General features: G+C 56.1%; 1 protein-coding gene across 6 annotated transcripts in view; it reads right to left on the bottom strand.

Annotated features, from left to right (window-relative positions):
* The window catches only part of NCOR1 (nuclear receptor corepressor 1), a 78,589-nt gene that overhangs the window by 20,260 nt on the left and 36,666 nt on the right, over positions 1–21,663 (bottom strand). For all 6 annotated transcript variants that reach the window (XR_006414762.1, XM_044430420.1, XM_044430424.1 and 3 more), the window contains 11 exons: positions 19,739–19,869; positions 18,937–19,142; positions 13,768–13,830; positions 8,582–8,721; positions 7,721–7,847; positions 6,631–7,189; positions 5,624–5,753; positions 4,371–4,569; positions 2,533–2,706; positions 1,652–1,812; positions 1,099–1,219 (listed from right to left, as the gene is read on the bottom strand). Coding sequence is in view for 5 of the 6 variants with exons in the window: in XM_044430420.1 (XP_044286355.1) it covers positions 1,099–1,219; positions 1,652–1,812; positions 2,533–2,706; positions 4,371–4,569; positions 5,624–5,753; positions 6,631–7,189; positions 7,721–7,847; positions 8,582–8,721; positions 13,768–13,830; positions 18,937–19,142; positions 19,739–19,869 (2,011 nt within the window). In the remaining variant the exon portion in view is untranslated. The remainder of the gene's footprint in view (positions 1–1,098; positions 1,220–1,651; positions 1,813–2,532; positions 2,707–4,370; positions 4,570–5,623; positions 5,754–6,630; positions 7,190–7,720; positions 7,848–8,581; positions 8,722–13,767; positions 13,831–18,936; positions 19,143–19,738; positions 19,870–21,663) is intronic.

The raw sequence follows: 21,663 nt of genomic DNA, 5'->3' as shown, positions 1-21,663 counted from the left end.
AAAGACAGAACCGTCACTTCCTCGCGCAAGCAAGCAGCCCGGACAATTGATGCCTCGCCTGGGCGTACAGGACGCGAGAACAGGCGCACAACCGGCTCTCCCCAGTGGCTCCATCTGCTGCCTGGACGCCAGGTCTCCCAAACTCAAGACCCACACACAAATTTAAATTTCAGCAGACACAAAGCACACCCTCTCGAGAACAGCTCTAGGGGCACTGCACCCCCACAAATTCTGCTATCCCTCACCCTGAGCAGTGAGGAGCGTCCCTAGGTAGGGCTGCAAAAGAAAACAAAACCCATCTTGAACTCCCGGAGCATTTTTGCCCGTCAGTGCTGCCTGGCGTCCAGCAGGTGCCTGGGACTACAGCTCCCTTAAGTGTCAGTTGGGGCTGATGGGAGTCGTGGTCCTGGACATCCACAGGGCACCAGGCTGCTCACCTCCAGCTTAGGTACTGAACACCATAAAGGCTGGAAACTGTGCGGATGGACCAACGAGCGCTAAATCAAGAGCTTCTCACTGCTTTGTTAACACTTCCCCCAAAATATTCGGGAAATCACAGCATCTGTGACTGGGCGAAAGGGGATGGGAGGAACCCAGGAGGGCCAGACTGGGGCACCAGACCTGAGGCTCTGCACCCGCACTCCAGACCGATTCGGATCCCAGCTATGTAAAATTTTATTTATTTAAAACTTCTGCATGCCGTCCCTTATGCATGGCATCTCAGGACGGCTTACCATCGTTAAAACAACCACAATAAAACAGCAGTCTTAACATAATGAATAACAATTAACCAAAAACACCAATTAAAGAAGCTAAATAAAAAGTGACTGTTAAAACATTAAAATTTAAAATCACAGTTTTTAAAATAACAGCTAAAAATGAAAGTTAAATAAAAAGGGATTTAATAAAAACCCTAAATGCCAATTTCATGCAGGCTGGCAGGGGAGGACTGTCCAGAAAAGCCCAAGATGGAACACTGAGGAGCCTTCGCTGACTGGTCCCCTCGTGTGTCCGTCACGAGCGCATCGCTCCACAAACTCAGGAAGGAACAAGGCGGAAGGGGAAGAGGAAGAGGAAGAGGAGGAAGGTAGGGGCTACCTGCTTTGGTCGATTCCTGGGGCCTTGGAAGTCCGAGAGAGATAGAACCCGAAGACGGCTTGGCCGGCTCTTGGCCGTAAGAACTTTGACTGTGGGATGTCAGATAAGTGCCAGGTGTTCCCTGGAAACGAGAGGGTCACCTGTGATGCAACCGCACCAGCCGAAGCAGGACAAAACACGGATCGCGACACGAGGGGGAGGCGGCTGTGGTGCAAACGGCCCAACGAAGACGCTGCGTGCCCAGTGGCCACGGCATGGCTGCCGAGGGAAGGAAACCCCGGGGGGGCGAAGGAGCAAAAGAGGCAAGGCAGGCCGCTGCTTTCTCAAACTGAGGAAACGAAACCGACGGGGGAACGAGAGGTGCGTGCGCCCCTTCCCCATCGCCGCGGGGCCTCCGTGCCAGATGTGCTTCCTGCGGCCTTCTCGGACTTGGGGCTTCCGGAGGTGCGGCAGGACAACTCCCGCTGCCCCCTGCGTTGGCTACAGGACGGGGCGCAGCACCAGGGGGGCCGGGGCTCCCAGTGCTCCAGCCGGAGCATGTCTTCCACCTTACTTGAGAGATGGATCCTCCCATGATGAAGGACGGCTTCTCCGAGGGCACCACTGTTTTCGAGGAGGGGATCAGTGGGGGCGGTGGTCTGGTGGGCCGTGTGGTCGGGGGCCGGACCCCTTCGGAGAGATTGGTTATGACCTGATGCGGAGCAGGTTGAAGGACTTGGGTGTGGGGAGGAGCAGGGAGAGAAAAAGGGGGTGTCTCAGCAGAGCAACATGGTGAGAAAGTCCAGACGACGGTCTTCTGCATCTCCAGCAGATGCCCGAATTAAATTATACATAGGGCAATGGATTTCTCAAATTTCTAGCCCTCACGGAAATAATTTTTGCCGGTTATTTCAATTACAGTGGGCTGAAAAGCCTCGCCAAGCTGTCCTTGGGACCTGACTGAGTTGGATTCACCACCCACCTGGGACATCTACTCCATGTCTCTGGTGGGAGGGAGACCTTAGGGACCACCCCACTCCCAAGACCACCTACCCAGGATGGGGAGGAGGGCGTCCAGGCGAGTGTGTGTGAGTGGCTTCTGGTCCCTAGAACAAACCCAGCTCTCAGGCCAATAAGGGTCTCCTTTCTGGGGTGCGATACCAGCGCTTAATTGTATTCTCACTTCAAACTGGCCCCACCCTGAGAGCATCAAACCGGATGCTCCCATTGGTTCCTCTAGTCCAACTGGGACCGCCCCCTGGAGAAGAGCCTTCGGTGTGGTGGCCCCGGGCCGTGGGACCCCCTGCCCCTCAAGGGCAGGCAGGCACCATCCTTGTGTTATTTCTGGGGCTTCCAGAAAACATTTCTGTTTTAACATGTTGTTTGAGTCCTTCTAAATGCTGTTCTGGAATCTCCAGAACTGGAAATGACCCAAGAGAAGAGAAGAGAAGTCACCTGGTGGGACACTGTAGCGTGCGGGATTCGAGTCTGGCTGTGGGGAGGCCTTGCTGACCTCTCTCGGGGACAAGCGATAGGGGGAGGCCGATCGCGCCATGGCGTTCTGCATCTGGGCTTCCTGCTCCATGGCCCGCTTCACTTCAGCGTAAGGCATGTAGGTCACGTTCTTCCCTGCGGAAACGGGACAGCAGCAGATCAGACCTGGCCGCAGGCAGCGGGAGGCAGGCACCGTTCCCACGCTTTCGGAGACCGGTGGGGAGAGGCGTCAGGCCACAGAGCGCCCTCGCAGACGCTTAGGACTTTTCTGTCACGCCATGTGACTTCATCGTGGTCCTTGGCTCAGTGACCAAGATGGATTTACAGCGCCTGTGAACTGGGACAGGGAGGTGGAACCTCCCTGCTCAGGGGCAGTGCACCTGGCAGTGTACCAGAACAAAAATAACTGGCCGCCACATCTGGCTTGCAAATGGCACTGGGGCACTCTTGCTTTCTAGCCTGCCACGGGAGGGTTATTGGAACGTATAATATAGAAACTATATGCAACGCTTTCACGTTCCTTTTGTATGTGTTATCTACACATGTTTATAAATAGCAACTTTCCACTGCAGCCTTTCAAAGTATGCTGCTTTAATCTTTTGGGGGGCAACCCTACACCCTCCCGACATTGTCTGGGGGATTACTGGGCGCCTGAGCTCAGAAGTCCTTTTTTTAATTTATTATTATTATTATTATAACATTTCTATGCCGCCCCTTGCCGAAACCTGTTTCCCCGCAACCCCCCAGGCCTCTCTCACGGCCACCCTGGAGGGAAGCGTTCTTGCAAGATACTTGCAAGGGAAGCGAGATACTCTGCAAATCTTGTGCATGAGCAAAAACACAATCACATCGCACAGGTGCAGAAGGGGAATGCTTAGAGCCAAAGGGGGCCCTTTAGGGCCGTCAGGCAGACCCTCCGGTCAGTGCCAGAATCCAGTTTCAAGCAAGCCAGGGCTGGCTGCGGCCCGCATCGCCTCACGCGCCTTCCCGGCACCTGGAAGCTGCTCCCGTCCCATCCCCACTGCGTCTGTTCATCTTTCAGAAACAGAGAAAACGTGCTCTGCACCCCGGGAATCGTTGTGAAAAAGCAGGCGGGCAGACCTTGCTTCCACTCACTCACTTCTGCCTCCCATTCGGGGCCAAAGGGGGACGACAGGCTCTCCGAAATCTGCAACAAGCCACAGCGGGGACGGGGGGGGAACGGGGTCTGTCTGGCCAGGGGCCAACAAAACCCAGCACCTGCTGTAAACATCCCAAGATAGATGCTGCGTGGTTTTAAATAGAACCCGGGTGGGCAAGAATCCAGCGCGAAACACGCTCGCTCTGGCAAAGCAGGTTTTGGTTTAATGGGACCACAGCAATTCTGGGTAGCGGTGGAGGGGGGAGGCGGCAGAAATCCGGCAGGTTGCAGGAGAGACGTGGAGTGGAAGGGCAGCAAGGGAGCCTCGCATGAGCTGAACTGTTCTGGGGACTGAGGGGAGCAGCAGTGGCTGGCACGAAGAGCTGAACGCTACCAGCGCTGCGTTTCTGGCCCTGCCTGCCCAGGGCCCGCCTCGGCCTGGAACGTGGTCCCAGGTGCCCCTTCAAGCTAGTCTGGTCCTCGGGCAGGGTGGGGTTCGGCCACCCTGGGCCCTGGTCCGCCACCTCGGGTGGAAGTCACCTGGGCATGGCCCCTCGGCGCAGAGCCCCCGGCTCGGTCCTTGCCATGCCCACTTAGAGGATCTGGTCGCAGGAGAGGAGAGGGCCATTCCTCTGCCCCAGACGGCGGGGACCGACGCTCACCCCCCCGGTTCACCTACCGTCCCACTCCACGCTGGGGCTCTTGGAGGGGCCGCAGGGGCTGGCCGACCGGCGGCAGTCGGCCTCCGCCTGCTCCTGCCGCTGGCGCTGCTGCTCCTCCAGCATGGTGGACTTGTGCATGGCCTTGATGTGCTGGTGGAAGAGGGTGTAGCCGCTCATGGAGATGCCCTGGGGCAGCCCCTGCATGGCTGAAGACACCTGGAGGGGCGGGAGGAAGAGACAGGAGTGGTGGGGAGCCGGGCCGCACCCACGGCCTCTCCCTCCCTGCCGGGTGCCCTGGCCCCACGGGCTGGAGGGGAAGCTGCTTGAGCCGCGGCCGTCCAGGCGGCAGCACCTCTCGGGAAAAGCTTCCCGGCAGTGGGGCAGCCAGACCCACTCCATCTGTGGGGCAGAAAAGAGGCCCCCGCAGGGGACGCGTCTCCCCCATCACAGTGAGAAGGAACGCCTGGCTCCAGCCGCAGCGAAGCCCACGCTTTGCTGGGACACCCACGCCGATCAAGGGCTCCCGGAATGATGGAGCCTCACCAACCGCCCAGGCATGGAGGAGGCGTGTGCTTCCTCGTTTTGGATGCCCGGCTTGGGGTCTGCCAAGCTGGGTGGCTTTCTGCCCGCTTTCCCCAGCCTGGGGCTCTCCAGAGATTTCACCCCAGGCGGTGAAGTTAAATAATATTCCCCCAAACCTGGCAGTGTTTTTTCATCTGTACTATACAGGCTGCAAACACCGTCATTCACTGAAGAAAGTCTCCATGGTTGTGCAGAAGCTGGTGAAGGCTACTTCTGTTTTATCATATATTTTGGAATTAGGATATAATGTAAATAATAATTCGGAGAAAGATAATTACAGGTATATACACTGCAGTGAGCTATACTTTCTATAGGTGTGAGAAATTTGGATTGAAATACATGCAAGTCTTTTTATCTATCTTTTCAACTATCTTTCCACATACCAGACAGCTGAAGAAGACCTCTGAGTAACCACAGGGGGTTATTTCTGGTATAAAGTGATACGGAACAACTGGATCGGATTCTCTTCCCTTCCTTAAGAACTGTATGTTTGCAGCCTGTACTGATGAAGCCATGTGGTTGGACTTTGGGACACAATGTGACCTTTCAGCACCCGGAGAAAGAAAGGCATTTCTCTGTGCTCAGCTGAAAAATACTTGGCGGGGTGGGGCACCATGACAGGTGCCGAGAAAGCCATCTGTGGGCACGCTCCTGCCCAGAGACGAGTCGGCCGTGGCTCGGGACGTACCATGGGCGGGATCACTGCTGCCCGATGCTGAAGCTGCTGGATGTTCAGGGGGCCCTGCTTGATTGCAGGTGAGATCAGCATCTGCCCAGGGGGGCTCAAGAGGGACGGCTTGGAGTCCATGGTAAAGATTCTGGCAAGAGAGGGAAAATGAGATTTCGTTATTTAATGCACGTTCCACCCTTCTTCCTGCAAGGAATCCGAGGAGTCGCTCACAGACGTTCTGTTTCCACGTTATCTTCACAACGACCCTGCAAGACCAGGCTGAGAGCCTGAGACTGGCCCAAAGGTGCCCGGGGAACCTCACGGCCGAGGGTGGACTGGAACTCCGGTCTCCCGAGTGCCGGTCCTGCACAGTAGCCGCTACGGGACAAGCCGGCTAATGGAAGACGGAATGACCACAAGGGTTGGACCGAACCGAAGGTCCACCTGGCCCAGCACTTCATTCCCCCCAGTGGCCAGCGGGCTGCCCATGGGGAGCCCACAAATGGGACGTTATCCCAACAGCCCCCAGCGACTGGGGTGCACGGGCCCCCAATACCAAGGGCAGCAGGGAGCCGTCAGGGCTAGACACAGGCTAGCAGCTTCTGGGCAACTTCTGTGAGCAAACTGGCAGGGCTGCCCAGACCGGGAGCGGGCAGAAGCCTCCCCAGCAGTGCCGATCGCTGGCTGTGAGGAACTCGGTGGCGATCAGGCTGGGCTAACAGGGGCTTCTGGGAGCCGAAGGCCTCAGACAACCCACCTGCGGCCACCCCTGCACTGTGTCCGGCCAGCCTGAAGATTTTTAGGAATGCCCAGGGTGAAGGAGCCGAGCGGGTCCCTCCAACACGCTGCTTGCCCTCTGCCTCGGTTGCGCAGCAGCTGGGACACTGTGACCAGGACGTGGGCCTCGCCTGCCCACCGCCGGAAGCGCCAACTCCTCGCCCTCGTGCCCGCACGGGCTCCCCACGTTCTCCCTCCAAGCGGGGAGAAGGAAGAGGCCCCAGGCAGGGCCTGGCGGCAGGCCTCACCTCTGCCGCTCGGGCTCCCCGTCCACGTCTTCGTCGGCGCTGCAGGTCGCGCTCGAATCGTTGTCCGAGTTGGGCTCCGTCCTCGGGGCGGCAGCCGGCGGAGGCAGGCCGAAGTCCATCCCGTCGGGGGGCTCCGGCTTCTCCCTGGGCAGGGCCCCGTCTCTCTCTTTGGCGTCGCCCTCCGTCTTCACCTGCACGTCGGCCGGGAGCCTCGCTTCGGGGTCGGCGGGCTCCGGCTTGGGGTGGGCAGGGAGGCTGAGGACGGGCTTGCTGTCGGCAGCCTGGGCCTGGCTCTCCGCCTCCATGGGCTCCTCGGCCTCCGCCGGCACCTCCTCCTTCGCCTGCAGGCCGCCGCTCTCGGGCTCGGCCTTGGCGCCCTGCGCCGCGGAGGGAGGGGACGGGCCAGGCGCAGCGGCCCCCGCGGGCTCCTGCGGCGTCTCGGGCTTGGCGGGAATCCTGGCCGGGCCCCCGCTCTCGGGCGGGGCCTCCTCCGCGGGCTTGGTGGCCTCCGCCGGGGACGGCGACGGCGCACTCTCCGTGTCGGAGCTATTTTCGGCACCTGCCGAGGCATTAAGTCGTGTGTAAGCATCCAAAAGGTAATTAAGAGGATTTAACTGGATGCCGGATGATCTACTGCTTAGCGCCACGGGGTGCGCGAGGAGGGGACTGCTCTTCATAGGCCTTGTGCAAGCGCCCCGAATGAAGCCAAGCACAACCGGGGCGGGGGGGTTCGCCGTCTTCCACGAGACGTGGTGCGTGGCATGTGCTTCTTCACCCCACGGCTCGGAGGCCCTCTCCCACGCCCCTGCAGCACTTGGATGCCCCTCCTCACCCGCAGTGGAGAATGGCCTACTCCAGGGGGCACCCTCTGGGTGCATTTGACTAGGACTCCCAGCATTCCTGAGAGCCCGCGGGGAAGGACGGGGTGGTAGTCCCCCCGCACATCCAGAAGGCACAGGGGTGGGCAACGCAGCCTTCGGAATCGACAGCCAGCACCCGCAGGAGGTTCAAGCGGGCCGCCAGAGCTGAGACCAGCCCCGCTCTGCCGGGAATCGGGGCAGCCTCGCTAGCCGGGCGCTCCCAGGGTCACCTTCGCTGTCTTCCGGATTTTCCTCCTCGTTGGACACTTCAATGTCCTCGTCCTCCTGCGCCGAGACCGTGGAGGCCACGCTTTCGCACTGGGAGACTTCGCGCTCCTCGCGGGGGCGTCGAGAGGACTAGAGCAAGGCCGGGAAGAAAGGGGGTCGGGGAGCAGTCCCTGTGCTGCGCGTGCAGCCCTCGGCCAGCCCCACGCGTCTGGAGCCGTGCCGAGCCCCACGCCATGTCCTCCAGGTGGTTTGGGAATGCAACCCCCATCAGCTCCATCTAGCAGAGCAGGGATGATGGGAGGGCTTATCCAGAGCACGCGGAGAGTGCTGGGTTTTGTGTTTCTTAGCTCTTCTACTATACCGCTATCTCATGCTGAGCTTTCAGACTTCCAGGAGGGGCACCCGGTTGCTTTGGCAGCAAACACGTCCTCCGAACGGCAAAACTGGACAACCCCACCAGATCCACCTGGGCAGCGACCAGCCCCGGACCTCCTTCGCATGGCGCTGCCAGAGTGCGTGCATGAACAGGGCGCTGGTCGTTGGTCCAACCGGATCGGGCAGCGATCGTCTCTCGGCCTGCTCCCGCCTCCCTCGCTTCCTACACTGCCGTCCTGCTCACACCTTTGGCCGTTTTTACCCTCCTTGTGGCGCAAGGTGCTCCCTGCAGGATAGCTTGGCCTCTGCCAACCCTGCCGGCGGCTCTCCCCTGCGCCCGCCCGGTCCACCCGCTTGCACGGCTTTGCTCGCGGGTGGCCTCGGCCTGCCTCCGGGCCGGCCGCTTCCACGTCTCGCACTCCCTGCAGGCCACCTGCCTCGGCGCGCCTCTTCCTGCCCGGCACCCGCGCAAAGCCGGCTCCGCTCACCTTTTGCTTGTACTGCTGGAGCAGGCTGTCGAGATTGTGCCTCCGCTTGTAGTTGAAGTAGAAATTCTTGCACTGGGCTTCGCTCTTCGTCCCGACCATCTTGGCGATGGCCGCCCAGTTGCGCCCATGCTCCACCAAGCCTGTCGGAACCACAGAACAACACCTGGTCAGCTGCTGGGAAACCGGCTCCCCTCGGCGGAAGAGCAAAGGCCGTTCATTTCCAATGGGCCTGGAGGGTTATAAAACTTGCCGCTCGGCTGCCGACAGCCGAATGTCTTTTCCTCTTTTCTCGAGGCAGCTCGCCACGCGAGAGGGATCTGCCGTTCCAGGCGGCCTCTGCCACAGAGCACGGGCCGCGCTGCAGCGTCCTAACGTTTCTCGACACGCTGGCAGGCACCGGAAGCCAGAGTGCAACAGCCTTTCGAGGGATGGGCAGGGAGCAGGCAGGCCCCTGCCTGGTGATGGGGCTCCCTTGGGTTGGCTTTGCGCCAGTTCCGGGTGCTCCTCCCAGCCTGCCCCGCAAGGCCGTTGTGCAGATGAAACAAAAAAAGAGGGCGATGACAGAGGCAGCCTGGAGGAAAAGCGGCGGGATACTGAAGTGCACCTGAGTCAATTTTCCAAGTTGCTCCTGTGAAGACGGGGGTTAGGAGACTCGGGACACGCACAAAGGGGGCTCCTTCGTCACACAGCACACAATTTGCTGATGACCCTCGGCACTATCAGGAGTGGATGGCTTTGGAAGAGGACTGGACGATCTTCAGGTGGGCTGGCTATCGATGTTTACTAGTCCTGGTGGCAAGAGCCTTCCCCCACCGTCAGAGGCAACATGCCTGCACACAGCGGGTGCTCGGGGACGTGGGCAGGAGGGTGCGGTGTTGTGCCTGGGGCAGCTGATGGGCAGAACGGTGGAGGAGACAGGGCCTTCCTGTGAGCCAGCGGGACTCTTCTCACACTTTTTTTAAGGCAACAAACAGGAGGCCGTTTACACACCGGTGGCCTTACTGGGCACCCTGACCGAGAAAGGCTCTCCTTCACGGGTCTCTCTTCTGCAGGAGGAGGAGGAGGAGGAGGGAGGCTGCTGGAAACCCAGCACGGCTCCAAGAGAGACAGAGCAGATTTGGGAGGGCAGTGGGGAGCAATGGGGTGAGAAGAGGGCGAGGAGGTCTCCTCGCCAGTTGGAAATGAAGCCAGGTTCAGCCGAGGAGGCACGGAGGCCGGGAGAAGCGGCTCTGTGGCTTGGATCCTCGTGGTCCAGACCTCGCTCAAGTGCTCAAGAGCACAGGCTTTTGGGAGGCAGGATGAGACCGGAGGGACTGTGGCAGGCCACTGCGGCATGCGAAGCCCGGGGGAGCCTCGCAAACAGAGTAAAGAAAGAACTGTGGCTGCAAGTCCCCCAGAGACATGCCTGCAGGTACGCCGTGTTTCCAAGCGAGCCCTGGATGGCACCTCTGCAAACGGAGGTGAAGAAAAGGGGTGGGCTGAGCAGCGCCCCCAAGCCGGTTCCGTCCCACAGTGCTGGATGGCCGGAGTTGCGGCTCGAAGGGACGGCGGGGCTGGCGGCTTTCCACGTGCAAGCGCGCCCTGTGCTTCTCCCCTCCCGAGACAGGAATTAGCCTTGTTTTCCACACAGCAGGACTCGAGCGCTCGGAGGAGCAGAACTCTCCTGAGGTCACGCCATGTCAGTGCCAGGAATAAATGCATTTAAAAAGCAGTTCTCCTGACCTGGCAGCGGCGAGGGCTTATCTGCAGATCACGCTGTCTCCCCGCTTGACATAACCTAATTCTCCCGAGGCCCTAAAGCTGCTAACCCTGCTTCTTGGCAGGCAGTATTAAGCAGAATGTGGCAGGCAGGCAGGCAGGCATGGTGGGCTGAGCACAGAGCTCAGGCAGGAAAGTGGCACCATCCACACAAGGTGGAAGGAAGGGCTCGAGGCCGAAATCCTCCCCGGGGACCTTCTGCAGAGCTGTGGCTTTGGGGTCAGAGCTCCCCCTAACTGCAAGGATCGTTGTTTGTGGGCCAACAGGAACAGACCCTGGGATCCACCCGGAGTGCTCCGGAGTCCCCCAGGACCAAAGGAACACCGGGGAGTCCGCAAACGCCCAGGGGAAGGAACCGAGCGCCCCCACCGCAGCCTGGTGCCTGCCAGACGAATGGAACTAGAATTCCCATCTGCCCGGCTGATTGAAGCTGTAGTCCAGGGCAGGTTGAGAAAGGATGGGGTATCATTATCCTAGCAGAAAGCCGGGCCGGCGGCCCAGGATCCTCTGTGTGGGGGCAAGACCGCCTCATCAAGAGCAGATGTTGGCAGAGGTGGTCAGGACAGCCAGGAAGAGGCAGCGTTGCAAATCAGAATGAGATTGGATCCAGATAAGGGGGAAAGCAAACCAACGGGGGCGGGGGGAACCCGAAAAGGCCCACAGTCGTACGCAGGCCAGTGAGTCAGACAGACGCTAATCTTTTAGTCTTCCAGCTGCAACAGAACCTGGACTAGTTTGGCTTTTCTGTTTGCTTTCGAACCGAATGTTTTGTTGGAAGGAAGGTGATAACGTTACCAGGATGTTAACCAACTATAACATTAAAAAAACAGAACATGAAAATTGAAGATTGGTGGCCCTGAGCACAATGACTCATAAGCACAGAAAACCCAGAACATCTGGGATGGTTTTATGCTTTTAGGTCGCCTGGGGAACCGTGCTCTGTCCTCTTTCAAAGCTCCGGGAAGCTCCGGTTGTACAATTAAGTGCTGCACTGGACGGGTGCAGCATTTGAATTTGTCTGAACTGTATTCTGACCCTCGCAAAACTGGTTTTGCTTTGCTTCACTTCTGTATGCAACGAAGTAGATAAAGATCTGTTTGCCTGAACTGAGAACTAGCTTGCTATGATGCGTTTTAGGTGTCAGCTCGTGTTATTTGCAATCGCTATCTAATCCCCAGGTGTTCTTGCTGCACCTGCAGTTGACCATTAGCTGGAATGACCTCAACCCATTAAACAAGTTCCAGCCACTTTGCGCTGATATTCACATGGTCAATTGTGATATTTTCTTTTTAAATCTTGGGTGAGCAGGTATAAAACAAAGTTAACAGATGAAGTTGTTGGCCGAGGTTGGGGGGTGGGGGAGTGTTGCTAGGTCAGCCCCACATTCCAGGGGCGGTCCAGGCTACGTCTGGGGGCAGGAACAGCTGTGGTCGCCCCGTCCCATGACCCACGCCAAAAGAAAGATGGGGGAGCGTGGCCCTGCTGGGATCCAACTGGGGCAACTGCCTGAGGCAGGAGTAGGGGGTCCCACCCTGTACCGGCTCTGTTCCTGCATGGACGGCTGTCTCCAGAGGGGCACGCCTGGGAAATACGGCTCAGCCCCCACATGGCATGCCCGCATGCTCTCTGACATCTGCATGTAACCGCTGGGACGTCGGAACGCCAACGTCTCCCGGCGTTCTGGAGCGCGCCACCCCCGTGCGCTGGTGCCCTGTAACTCCATTTCTCTTGCCCGTCTTCACGGGGCGAGGCTGCGCATGTGCTGAAAGGGTTCCTGGCTATGAGAACAGGTTTGGTGACTGCTAAGAAACGGATGCTCAGTCCAGGAAAGATGGAGACCCAGCTTGCGGGTTGCTCTTCTGCCTGGCTGGAGGGTGTTCTGGACAGAAATGCGGCAGGAGGTTTGTGGCTTGGGGGTCTGCTGAGCCCGGGGGGCCTCAGTGGTGGCCTAGCTAAACTCCAACCTGGACAGGGAGCGTCTGGCTTCAGTCATTACACTCTGACGATCCCCCAAGCTGGACTACTGCACTATATTCTGCGTGGGACCACTCCGGAAGTCTGTACAGATGCCGCGGCTTGTGCAAAACGTGGCAGCCGGATCAATAACTGGGGCAGGAAGGTCCCCCATGGGAGATCAGTTCTGACCTACTGGAGCTGGCTGCCCGTCAGCTTCCAAGCCCAATTCAAGGGGCTCCTTCATCTCCAAGTCAAAGCTCTTCCTGGTGCACTCCCCAACCCAGGTGCTGGCCAGGTAGGCCAGCATGGCAGGAGAAGAGATTAGGGGCAGGGAAGAGAGCCAGTCCTTGTGGCTCAATACAGCTTTCCCTCAGAAAGAAAGAGCCTCTGGGCAGGGATTTTGGGCAAGGCTGGGCCCCAGCCTGACGCCCGAGAGCCTTTTGAGCTGGTGGTGGCAAGAGCAAGCTGGGCTCCTACAGCACACAACAGAAGCGCTCCACCGCGATCAGGAGACTGACATGCATCACACGTTTTCAAGAGTTTCCTTCTCGTCAGTATGTCCCTTTTTGGAAAGGAGCCCCGAAGAACACACAGAGAGAAAGTGATGCAAAAACCCATCTCCGAGAACCGCTCGCAAACGATTCCTGTATTTAAAGCACTTGCTGACAGTTTCGGCCACAAAATGTTTGTTAGAGGAGAGCATTTGACTGCAACTATGCCCCAAGGAGGGAACCTTCCCAGACTGATGCCTTCTCACCCATGTTCCACAGCAGCTGGTGTACCTGGAGGGCCACAGGTTGGGGAGTTCTGCCCCAGGCTGACCACCACGCGTCAACACAGGTCGCACCCCCATGAAAGAGTGCAGAGAACGGTTCAAACTGGTACGTAGTACCTCAGACTGAGGGATTTTCCCGTCCTGCCGGAACCTGCTTTGAAAATTCTTTGCAAATTTGGAAAATCCTATCATGCCAGAACCCCTTGGGCTGTCCAGCAGAGTATCCAAATGCCCTGCGAGCTACACCTGGGCCTGAAGATTTTGCGGAACAGGCCCAACCAAAAGAGCGATACAAAACCGCAAACAGAACCGCTTGAAAACAGAAGTGAAATGCCGGCTTTGCACTGGGCTTTCCGGTCACAGAGGGTACACGTTGGCATCCCAAGATCTGCCAGGACGTCCCCAGAGCTTGGCAGAGAAGAACATCTGCTTGCATGTGGCAACTTCCAGATTCAGTGCTGGGCGATCCCACACCGTGACTGGGAAGGAGCCCTGCCGGGCGGCTGCATACAGAGCACCACGACTGTGGACCGACCCGCTCTCCTCTGTTCTGGCAGCCTTTAAAAGCTTTCGCGTGCTCTGCCTTGCCCTGAACGGTCGCGCGCTGTATTGCCCACATGTGCGGCATCTCATGCGCCACCCCCCCCCCGGTCAGTTCCTTTCAAAAAGAAGTCGAAAGAAGAGGAAAAGTCCCTACCACTTTTGGCCACTTCCATTTCTTCCTCGGTCCAGCGGGAGGTCTCCACCGGCTCTGCGGAAGCTGGAACAGAGGAGAGGAGAGAATGAGAGCGCGCGCGAGAGAGAGAGAGAGAGAGAGAGAGGCAGGACGGCGTCAGATGGGGAAAGGGCCAAGACTCGCGCTTTTCAGCATAATCTATTAATCTGTTTACATTAAGGCCTGCTCAGGGCATTCGGGAAAGATGCCGGCTGACAGCGGAAAGCAGTCACTCCTTATTACATCAAAAAAATAAGTGCAGGGAAAGAGAGACAGAGATGGAGACAGATGCACACCCGGGGTGGCTGCGCCTGAAGAGGAGGAGGTGGTGTGAGAGCGAGTCAGGAGGGAGGGGGCGCAAAACACTTGAGAAAGCCTCCTCTCCCTGAGGCACAGCCCCACGGACGGAACGGGGACCCAAAATGTGGGGCGTGAGCCACTGCCAAATGACTGGGCAGTCACAGTCCCTGCAGGGCCGTGAGCGGCCCCCTCGCAGCCTAACACCGGAACGGAACCCTGGGTTAGAAGAACAGGGCAGCCAACAGGTGAGCCGGGGGACAGTGGTCCTGCCCAGGATGAAGAGCCAGTGTGGCGTAGTGGTTAAGAGCGTGGGACTGGGACTCAGAGGATCTGGGTTCAAGTTCCCGCTCAGCCTTGGAGCCAACTGGGTGACTTAGGGCCAGTCACAGACTCTCAGCCCAACCTGCCTCACAGGGTTGTTGTTGTGGGGATAAGATGGAGGAGGAGAGATGATGTAAGCTGCCTTGAGCCCTTCGTAGGAAAAAGGCAGGATATAAATCCAAAAATAAAGAAATAAAATAAATAAGAGTGCCACCTACCCCATCTCCTGATATTATTTGGGGTGTGCTTCCTTGCCCCCCGCCCCCCCCCCCGCAGTCTGTATGAAGGGCTTCGGGGGCCAGGGTGCAGCGCATAATTGAGGGGCAGGAGCTGTCCTCTTCCACACAACTGAGTTCATTATTTTTACTGTACTTTCGGCCCTCCGCCCTTCCTTCCCAAGCACTTGCGAGAGGACACAAGGCTCTCTCCCAGTGTTCTCCTCACGACGACCCTGTGAGGCAGGTAAGCCGGGGTTCAAGCCCGGCTGCTTCAGCCCCAGGCCGGCCTTTTCCCGCTCGTCCCTGATGTCGGCCTGGTGGATCCCTCGAGGCCGTGGGGTCGTTTAACCTGCCAGCTCTGCTACTTGAGAACTGGCCCACAGAGAGGCAGAATCCAGCAGGCCGTGCCTGGCAGCAAGCCTGTGCCCGTCGCCTACAGCTGGGGGCAGTGGTGCCGTGGGGGGGTCCTTTTGCACCCCATGTCCCGAACACACATGCCAGGACCTATTTGCTTGAGCCCGGCATGCTTTCCAAGCCAGGCAGGAGACGAGGGAAGCGCATGAAATCCTCTTCTTCGAGCCAACGGGGTGACAGCACTCCTGGGTGCCCCCGAACCCTGCACAAACCACACCACTTGAGAGCCTTCAAGTTCACACCGTGTCGAATGCATCCTTTGCTTCCTACAATCAAGAAAAGGAAGCTTTTCCCGAGCGACTTGGGCAGCCGGGCTATTTGGCTTCCCACAGAAAGATGTTTGGGGGGGCCGCACCCCTTCGGGTGCAGGATTAAAATACAACCAGGACCTCACCTCGAAAAGTCTGTGCTGTTAACTCTCCCTCTGGCCAAAGATGTTCTCTCCACGGCTCAGTGGCCCTGAGCTGGACACACCTTTTAACTGCGCATGTGTGTGGAATCAGATGTTTCCCTGATGCCCGCTTCCCATGCCAATTTTAGTTCTGGCCTTGCACCATCAAAGCTTTCATTATGCTTTTATCGTGCGTTTCCGGGGGGTCAGATTACTGCAAACCACTCACAGCTCTGGCGACTGGGAGGGATAGACATGCCACTGATAAGAAGGCGCCCATCAGGCCCAGCTGGCACAGCCACTGGTCAGGGAGGAAGGGAAAGGGAGGCACGGGAATCCCCCATCCCCAAAGCCCTGCATTCAGGGGCTGAAGCATGGCATCCGCTGCCCGCCCCAGGGCTAAACTTCTGTCAGGAACACAGCAAAGCTACTTCTCCCAGAGCCAGACGCTTGGCTCAGCTACGCCAACGCAGCGGACGCTGACGGGCCGCAGCAGCTGTCTGGGAAGTCAGGATGGGAGCTTTGCATAGAATCAGAGAAGAGTTGGAAGGGGCCCTGAAGGCCATCAGGTCCACCCCCCTGCTGTTGCAGGACACCACGTCACACCATCCCACTCAGGGGACTGCCCAGTTTCTTGTTGAGTGTCTCCAGGGTGGCAGAGCCCCCCACCTCTTCAGGCAGCTGGTCCCACTGCCCTACTGCTCTGACCATGAGGAAGCTTCTCTGATGTTCAAGGTGTTGGTGATGACCTGTAAAGCCCTAAACGGCTTGGGTCCTGGTTACCTGAAGGAGCGCTTACATCCATATATGCCCGGCTACCCCTTGAGATCTGTAGGAGAGGCCCTTCTTCGGGAACCCTCCGTGAAAGAAATTAGGAGGGTGAGTACCCGGAGGAGGGCCTTCTCTGTGGTGGCACCCAACCTATGGAATGCGCTCCCCAGAGAGGTCCGCCTGGCACCGTCGTTATTTGTTTTCGGCACCAGGCCAAGACCTTTTTATTAAAATGTCATTTTAATTGTTAATATTATTGGATTTTATCTGGCCAGGGCGGCTTATTTTATATTGGTATTTTTGCATTTTTAACTTAATGTTTGTATTTTTTTAATTTAATGTTATAATTATTTTTTTAACTTGACGTTGTAAGCCGCCCCGAGGCTTCGGCGAATGGGGCGGCATAAAAATGTTTTATTTAATAAATAAATAAATAAATAAATAAATGTCCAGCCTGAATCCGGGTTGTCACAACTTGAATAGATTATTCCGTGTCCTACACTCTGGCATTTCCCTGCCCTTCCTGGAGCTTCCTGGAACTGGCAACCTCAGCACAGGAAGCCGAAGTTCTGCTTCCGAGCCCTTCCCACCCCAGCAGACACCTGTAAGCAACCGAACAAAACTCATTCCACACCGAAGCTCATTCTTCATACGGGGGTTGTAGCAGGTATGTTTTTACTACGCTGTTGTCGGCTCAAAGTACATTGTGTCCCTCTGCAAACCTGTGGCTCCACTGAGCAGTTGATTGTTCTGGTTTCCTGAAGGACCCAGTTTGGTTCTGTTTCTGCTGGCCCACATCAACCAAATCCACTCCTGGAAGGAGGGATTTTAGCTGGCAGGAGATCGCATGCAGGCGGTGTTTATTTTTATTTTTTTATCTCCTCTCTTGCGTTTCAGCTAACCCTCTGAGCCCAGGATTTCACTGCACCGTACTTCTGATTGTAAAAAGAAATAACTACATAAATATATCTATTCAGCAGTTATTTCCCTCTCAGGCAATGGATGGGAGTTAACTGACCAGGGCTATTGTCAAGACTGAACATTCATTGAATTTCTTAAAACATCAATGCCATGTGTGCGATGTCTCGGCAGATAGGGCTGACCTCGTTTGTGTGTTTTTATTTGCCGCCCATTCTTTCAACTAGGACAGCCAGTCCTTGCAGATAAAGGAAAAGCTTCATACCAATTTGTCTGGAAAATATATTAACAAAGCTGGGGCTTTGGGGGAGAGTACGAAGGAAAAAATGAGTGTATAAAATGGTTTTTTGTTCATCTTATTTGACTGTCTGGCCGTAGTTCTTTTTTTCTTATGGGCTGCATTGTTCTGATTAGGGCCGTGGATAACTCGCTGCTGTATTGTTGTGCGATTCATCTGACTTTGGTTATGCTTTTACGGTGTTCCTGTTATGGAAGCAGGAGTGTGGGTCAGTGGCATGCCAGATCCCAAACCCTGCCCTCTCCTGTGAAATCAGGGGAAGGTGATGTATCTCAAGCTAGAACCCTGGGATGATTCAGACAACTCCAAGGTTCCCTCAGCCGTTGGCTCTGCTGGCCAGGACTGATGGGAGCTGTGGTCCGGGAAGGTCTCGTGGGTCACACATTTTGCCCACACCTGCCTTAAAACGTAGGGAGCAGCAGCATCTCCCCCAGCAGAGCCGGGTGTCCTTTCCATGGGGCTGAAGACTCTGGCTACAGTCAGGACCACCAGGAAGCTGCACCCCCGCCTCCCCAAAGAACATCACAGCAAGGGAGTGGACCACCCAGGCCCCAGAAGAAAAGGAATCCTGTGGGGAGCTTGTTTCATCTTATAAAAGAACTTTAAAGCTAAGAACTGGCGCCTGGGCTTTGCTTCTTTTTTCCTCCTCCCTCCCAATCCGTTTTCCTCTTGTGTCGTGAATTTGAGATTCTAAGATGGATGGCAGGGACTAGCAGTCACCCTGGGAGGCTTGGTTCAGTGGGAAAAGGCACCCTTGCTGGAGGCCGGGAGAAGCAGCTACAAATCCCCACCCGCATCGGTGGAGAAACTCTGCCTTACGCCAAAAGTCCCTGGCTGGATTCCCCAGTGCTCGGAGGTATCCCAGAAAGCCACTGGGATACAAGGGGAAAACAGCATGTGAGGACAGCCTGCGGTAGAATCCAGGGGGAGCGAACAACTGATGCCACATTTTTCCCTTTGCCAGAGGTCTTGCGGATCTTACTGATCACAAGGCGGGAGAGATGCATTCTTCACAAAACACACAGGCAGGCAGCCTGCCCTTTTCTTTTCTTTTCTTTTCTTTTCTTTTCTTTTCTTTTCTTTTCTTTTCTTTTCTTTTCTTTTCTTTTCTAACTCTGCTTTCCCTAAATAATTTTGCCCTGAGCTGTGCCCTCAGAGGACTGGAACGCCGGAAGGATTAAAACCCGGGCACAAGGGTTGCCAAGGCTGCCCGTTGCCGCTTCACCTGGAGACGGCAAGACGGGACGAACGGCTTTCTGCACGCAACCCACGAGCCCTCTCCACAACCCACGGGCCGCCCGACGTCTCCCTTCTGGGGCAGCCAGCAGAGCACGGAGCCCAGTGGCTGCCCTGGGGCCCGCACGCTCCTGCCAGTTCTTCACCGCACCCTTCTGCAGAGGTAGCAAAGGGAGGGTCACCGCGCAGCTTCGGGAAGGTGCATTTTCAGTCCCCCAGAGGCGGCCCGACCCCACTGGCCCCAGTCCCCCCGCTGGACCACGCCGCCTTCAAGCTCCACTTACAGGGTTCCGGTGGCGCCGGCAGCGGAGGAGGCGGTTCCTCGGTGGCGGCTGCGGCGGCAGCGTTGGCCGCGGCAGCTTCGTTGGTCATCGACCTGGTGATCCGGCCCTTCCGGCGGCCTTGGCTGTTGGCGGTCTTCCGGCCTCGTGGGGCCACCTCGGGTTCCTCGGGGACGGCTTCAACTTTGTCCTTCTCCTTGATGTTCTCCCTGGGAAGGAGGCAGAGAGTGAGCCAAGGAACAGCGTGACTTCCTGACCCGCGGGCTGCCCCCCGTGCAGCTCCCACACCAAAGGAGCTGCTGGAGCTGGAAGCTGGTTCCAGGAAAAGATAACTTAAAATTTAACGCAGGACGGGATTCGAACATGGCAAGGCAAGTCTGTCTGTTTTTGGGGAGTGCTAATAATACCAAACGCACATCAGTTCTTCTAGCAACTGTGACTAGGATGTGGTAGGCTGAGCCTCAGGTTCAAATCCCAGCAGAGCTGGGTTCAGACAACTTGATAACCCATGTTTTAACAATCACCCACTTTTAACCCATAGTTTAAGGGTTAAAATCCTTCCTTGTTCGGGGATTTTCTATTGTTAAGGTTGGTTTGATTTATGTTTATTGAACCTCAGCCTGATATGCAAGAGGAAGAAGGCCAATGTAAAAAGTCATTTTAATCAATCAACAGAAACATTTCCTAGTAACTTTTAGAAAATCTAAGATAGATACTTCCCTTCTCAAGAAGGGAACTATCTACATAAGAAAGGACAAGCCACACACATTCAACACACAATGAAAAAGAAATATAGAAGACTCACTTGGACTCTTCCTTCTCGTCTTTTTCTTCTTCATCTCTCTTTTCCTCCTCCTTTTTCTCGGTTTTCTCTGCCTTCTCCTCCTCTATTTTTTCTTCGACTTTTTCCTCTTGTGAAGGACGTGTGATTTGTTGCTGAAATGAAAGCAATTCGAGTTATACAACAGGGTTAACTGGGGCACTGGACCTGAGGTTGCATGAAGAGCGTAAACTCACACAACAAAATCCAGAAGGCCCAAAGTCGGATATGCAAACAGATGCACCAGAGAGGAAACCGTGCCACATAAGCATAACCTTACAAATGCCATCACCATAAACCTTTAAGCATTTTTTCTGATTTATATTTTAATTGTATTTTTATCATCTGTTTTTATGGACTGTGTGAATCGACTAGAGAGCTTTGGCTGTGTGGAGGTATAGAAACAAACAAACAATAAATCTTAAGACATCGGGAAGAAAAGCAACAACAAAAATGCATCCTCGAAATTAATTTAAAAAACAAACAAAGAGCCACTCTCTGCCAGTTTACCTTCAAAAAGTATTTTAAAAGGAGAAGTTCCACGGTGAATCCTCTAGCACTGAATTTTACTCACCACAGCTAACTCGGTAGGTGGTGATTTATATACTGGGCAATGGGGTGGACCTGGGCCTGAGATTAATCCTGCATTTCATGAAAACCTGAGTTCTTAAGAATACAGCGAAAGAAACCAGGGTGAACAGTTTTTATAGTAAATGAAACGGATGCCCTCCTGTCAGGAAGGATAGTGCCCACGGAGCAGGGCCAAGCTACAGGCTGGAATGGTTTGGAAGAGTCACGCGGTGTCCCCTGGAGAACCACGGGAAGGGCCAATCCCCCTCTGAGCTACAGATCTCCCAGAGAGAACACCTGGCATCCTGGCTCGGCTTCAGTTCTCAGGATGCTTTCGGGGGAAACCCACAACAGCCAACCTAGCACCCAAGGGTCAGCACCAAGCATTTCTCGCAGGGTACCAACCAGCCTTGCGTGAATTTGGGGAAGACGCCATGAACCTGAATAGCTAGACGCCGCGGAAATCTGAGCCCAGCCCCAGCTGCTGGCCATACGCTCCCTCCGGCATCACAGGCAGGATGCTGGGGAACATGGGTTGGAGGGTACAGCTGCACTCATCCTCTGCTTCTGGAATCCTGCGGCCATGGTGAGAACAGAGCACTGGACCAGCCTGGCTCTTCGGTTTTGATCTTAAGCAGCTTGGGACAGACGACTTGACGGCTGCCTGCCCGCCCGTTAAGAATCACAAGGGGGTCCATGTGCCTGGGTCCACCTGGGAGGGCAAATCGGAGGCTGCCTCCACAGGAAAGGGCCTTTTTCAGAGTAAGTCCAGCATCAGTCCAGCAGACGTTGCAGGAGGCCTTGAAAACTTAGAACTTGACGCAGGCCGTGCTCTGACCATATTTTATCAGACTGGCTGGCAGCTGCAGTTTTTCGTTGCCGTGTTTATTTACGCCGGCGCTGCTGGTTTTCAGAATTCTTGCAGCTGTCCTTTTAATTGGGTTTTCAATCTTCCTATTAGCGTGTCACTCTGGGCTACAGGTTTTATTGTTTTACACCACCTGGGGAGGGCTCCTGTTCTGAAAACTGGCTAAGATAAACTTCAGATAAATTCATCTTTTAAAATATGCCACTTCTGTCCCCCATAAATCAGGGCAGATTTTGACCTGGACCAGCTCAGCCCAAAAATAAGGAGCCTTAACCTCCCAATCCGACGGTTTCTTCTACGGTGGGGCAGTGGCTAGTGGCCCTGAGCAATGGCTAGTTCACATCCTTGCTTGACCATGAAATTCACTGCAGTTTCTCTCTCCCTGCCTAACCTCGCAGGGTTGTTGTTCAGGGGTGTAGGGCAAAGCTCCCTGCACACTCTCCTTGGCGGATGGGTGGAATGTAAAATATGC

The sequence above is a fragment of the Varanus komodoensis genome, unplaced genomic scaffold (genome assembly GCF_004798865.1).
Source record: "Varanus komodoensis strain SLA01 unplaced genomic scaffold, ASM479886v1 scaffold20_1, whole genome shotgun sequence".
Lineage (NCBI taxonomy): Eukaryota > Metazoa > Chordata > Lepidosauria > Squamata > Varanidae > Varanus > Varanus komodoensis.
The sequence above is the reverse complement of the archived record's forward strand: the minus strand, read 5'-3'. Positions and strand labels throughout refer to the sequence as shown.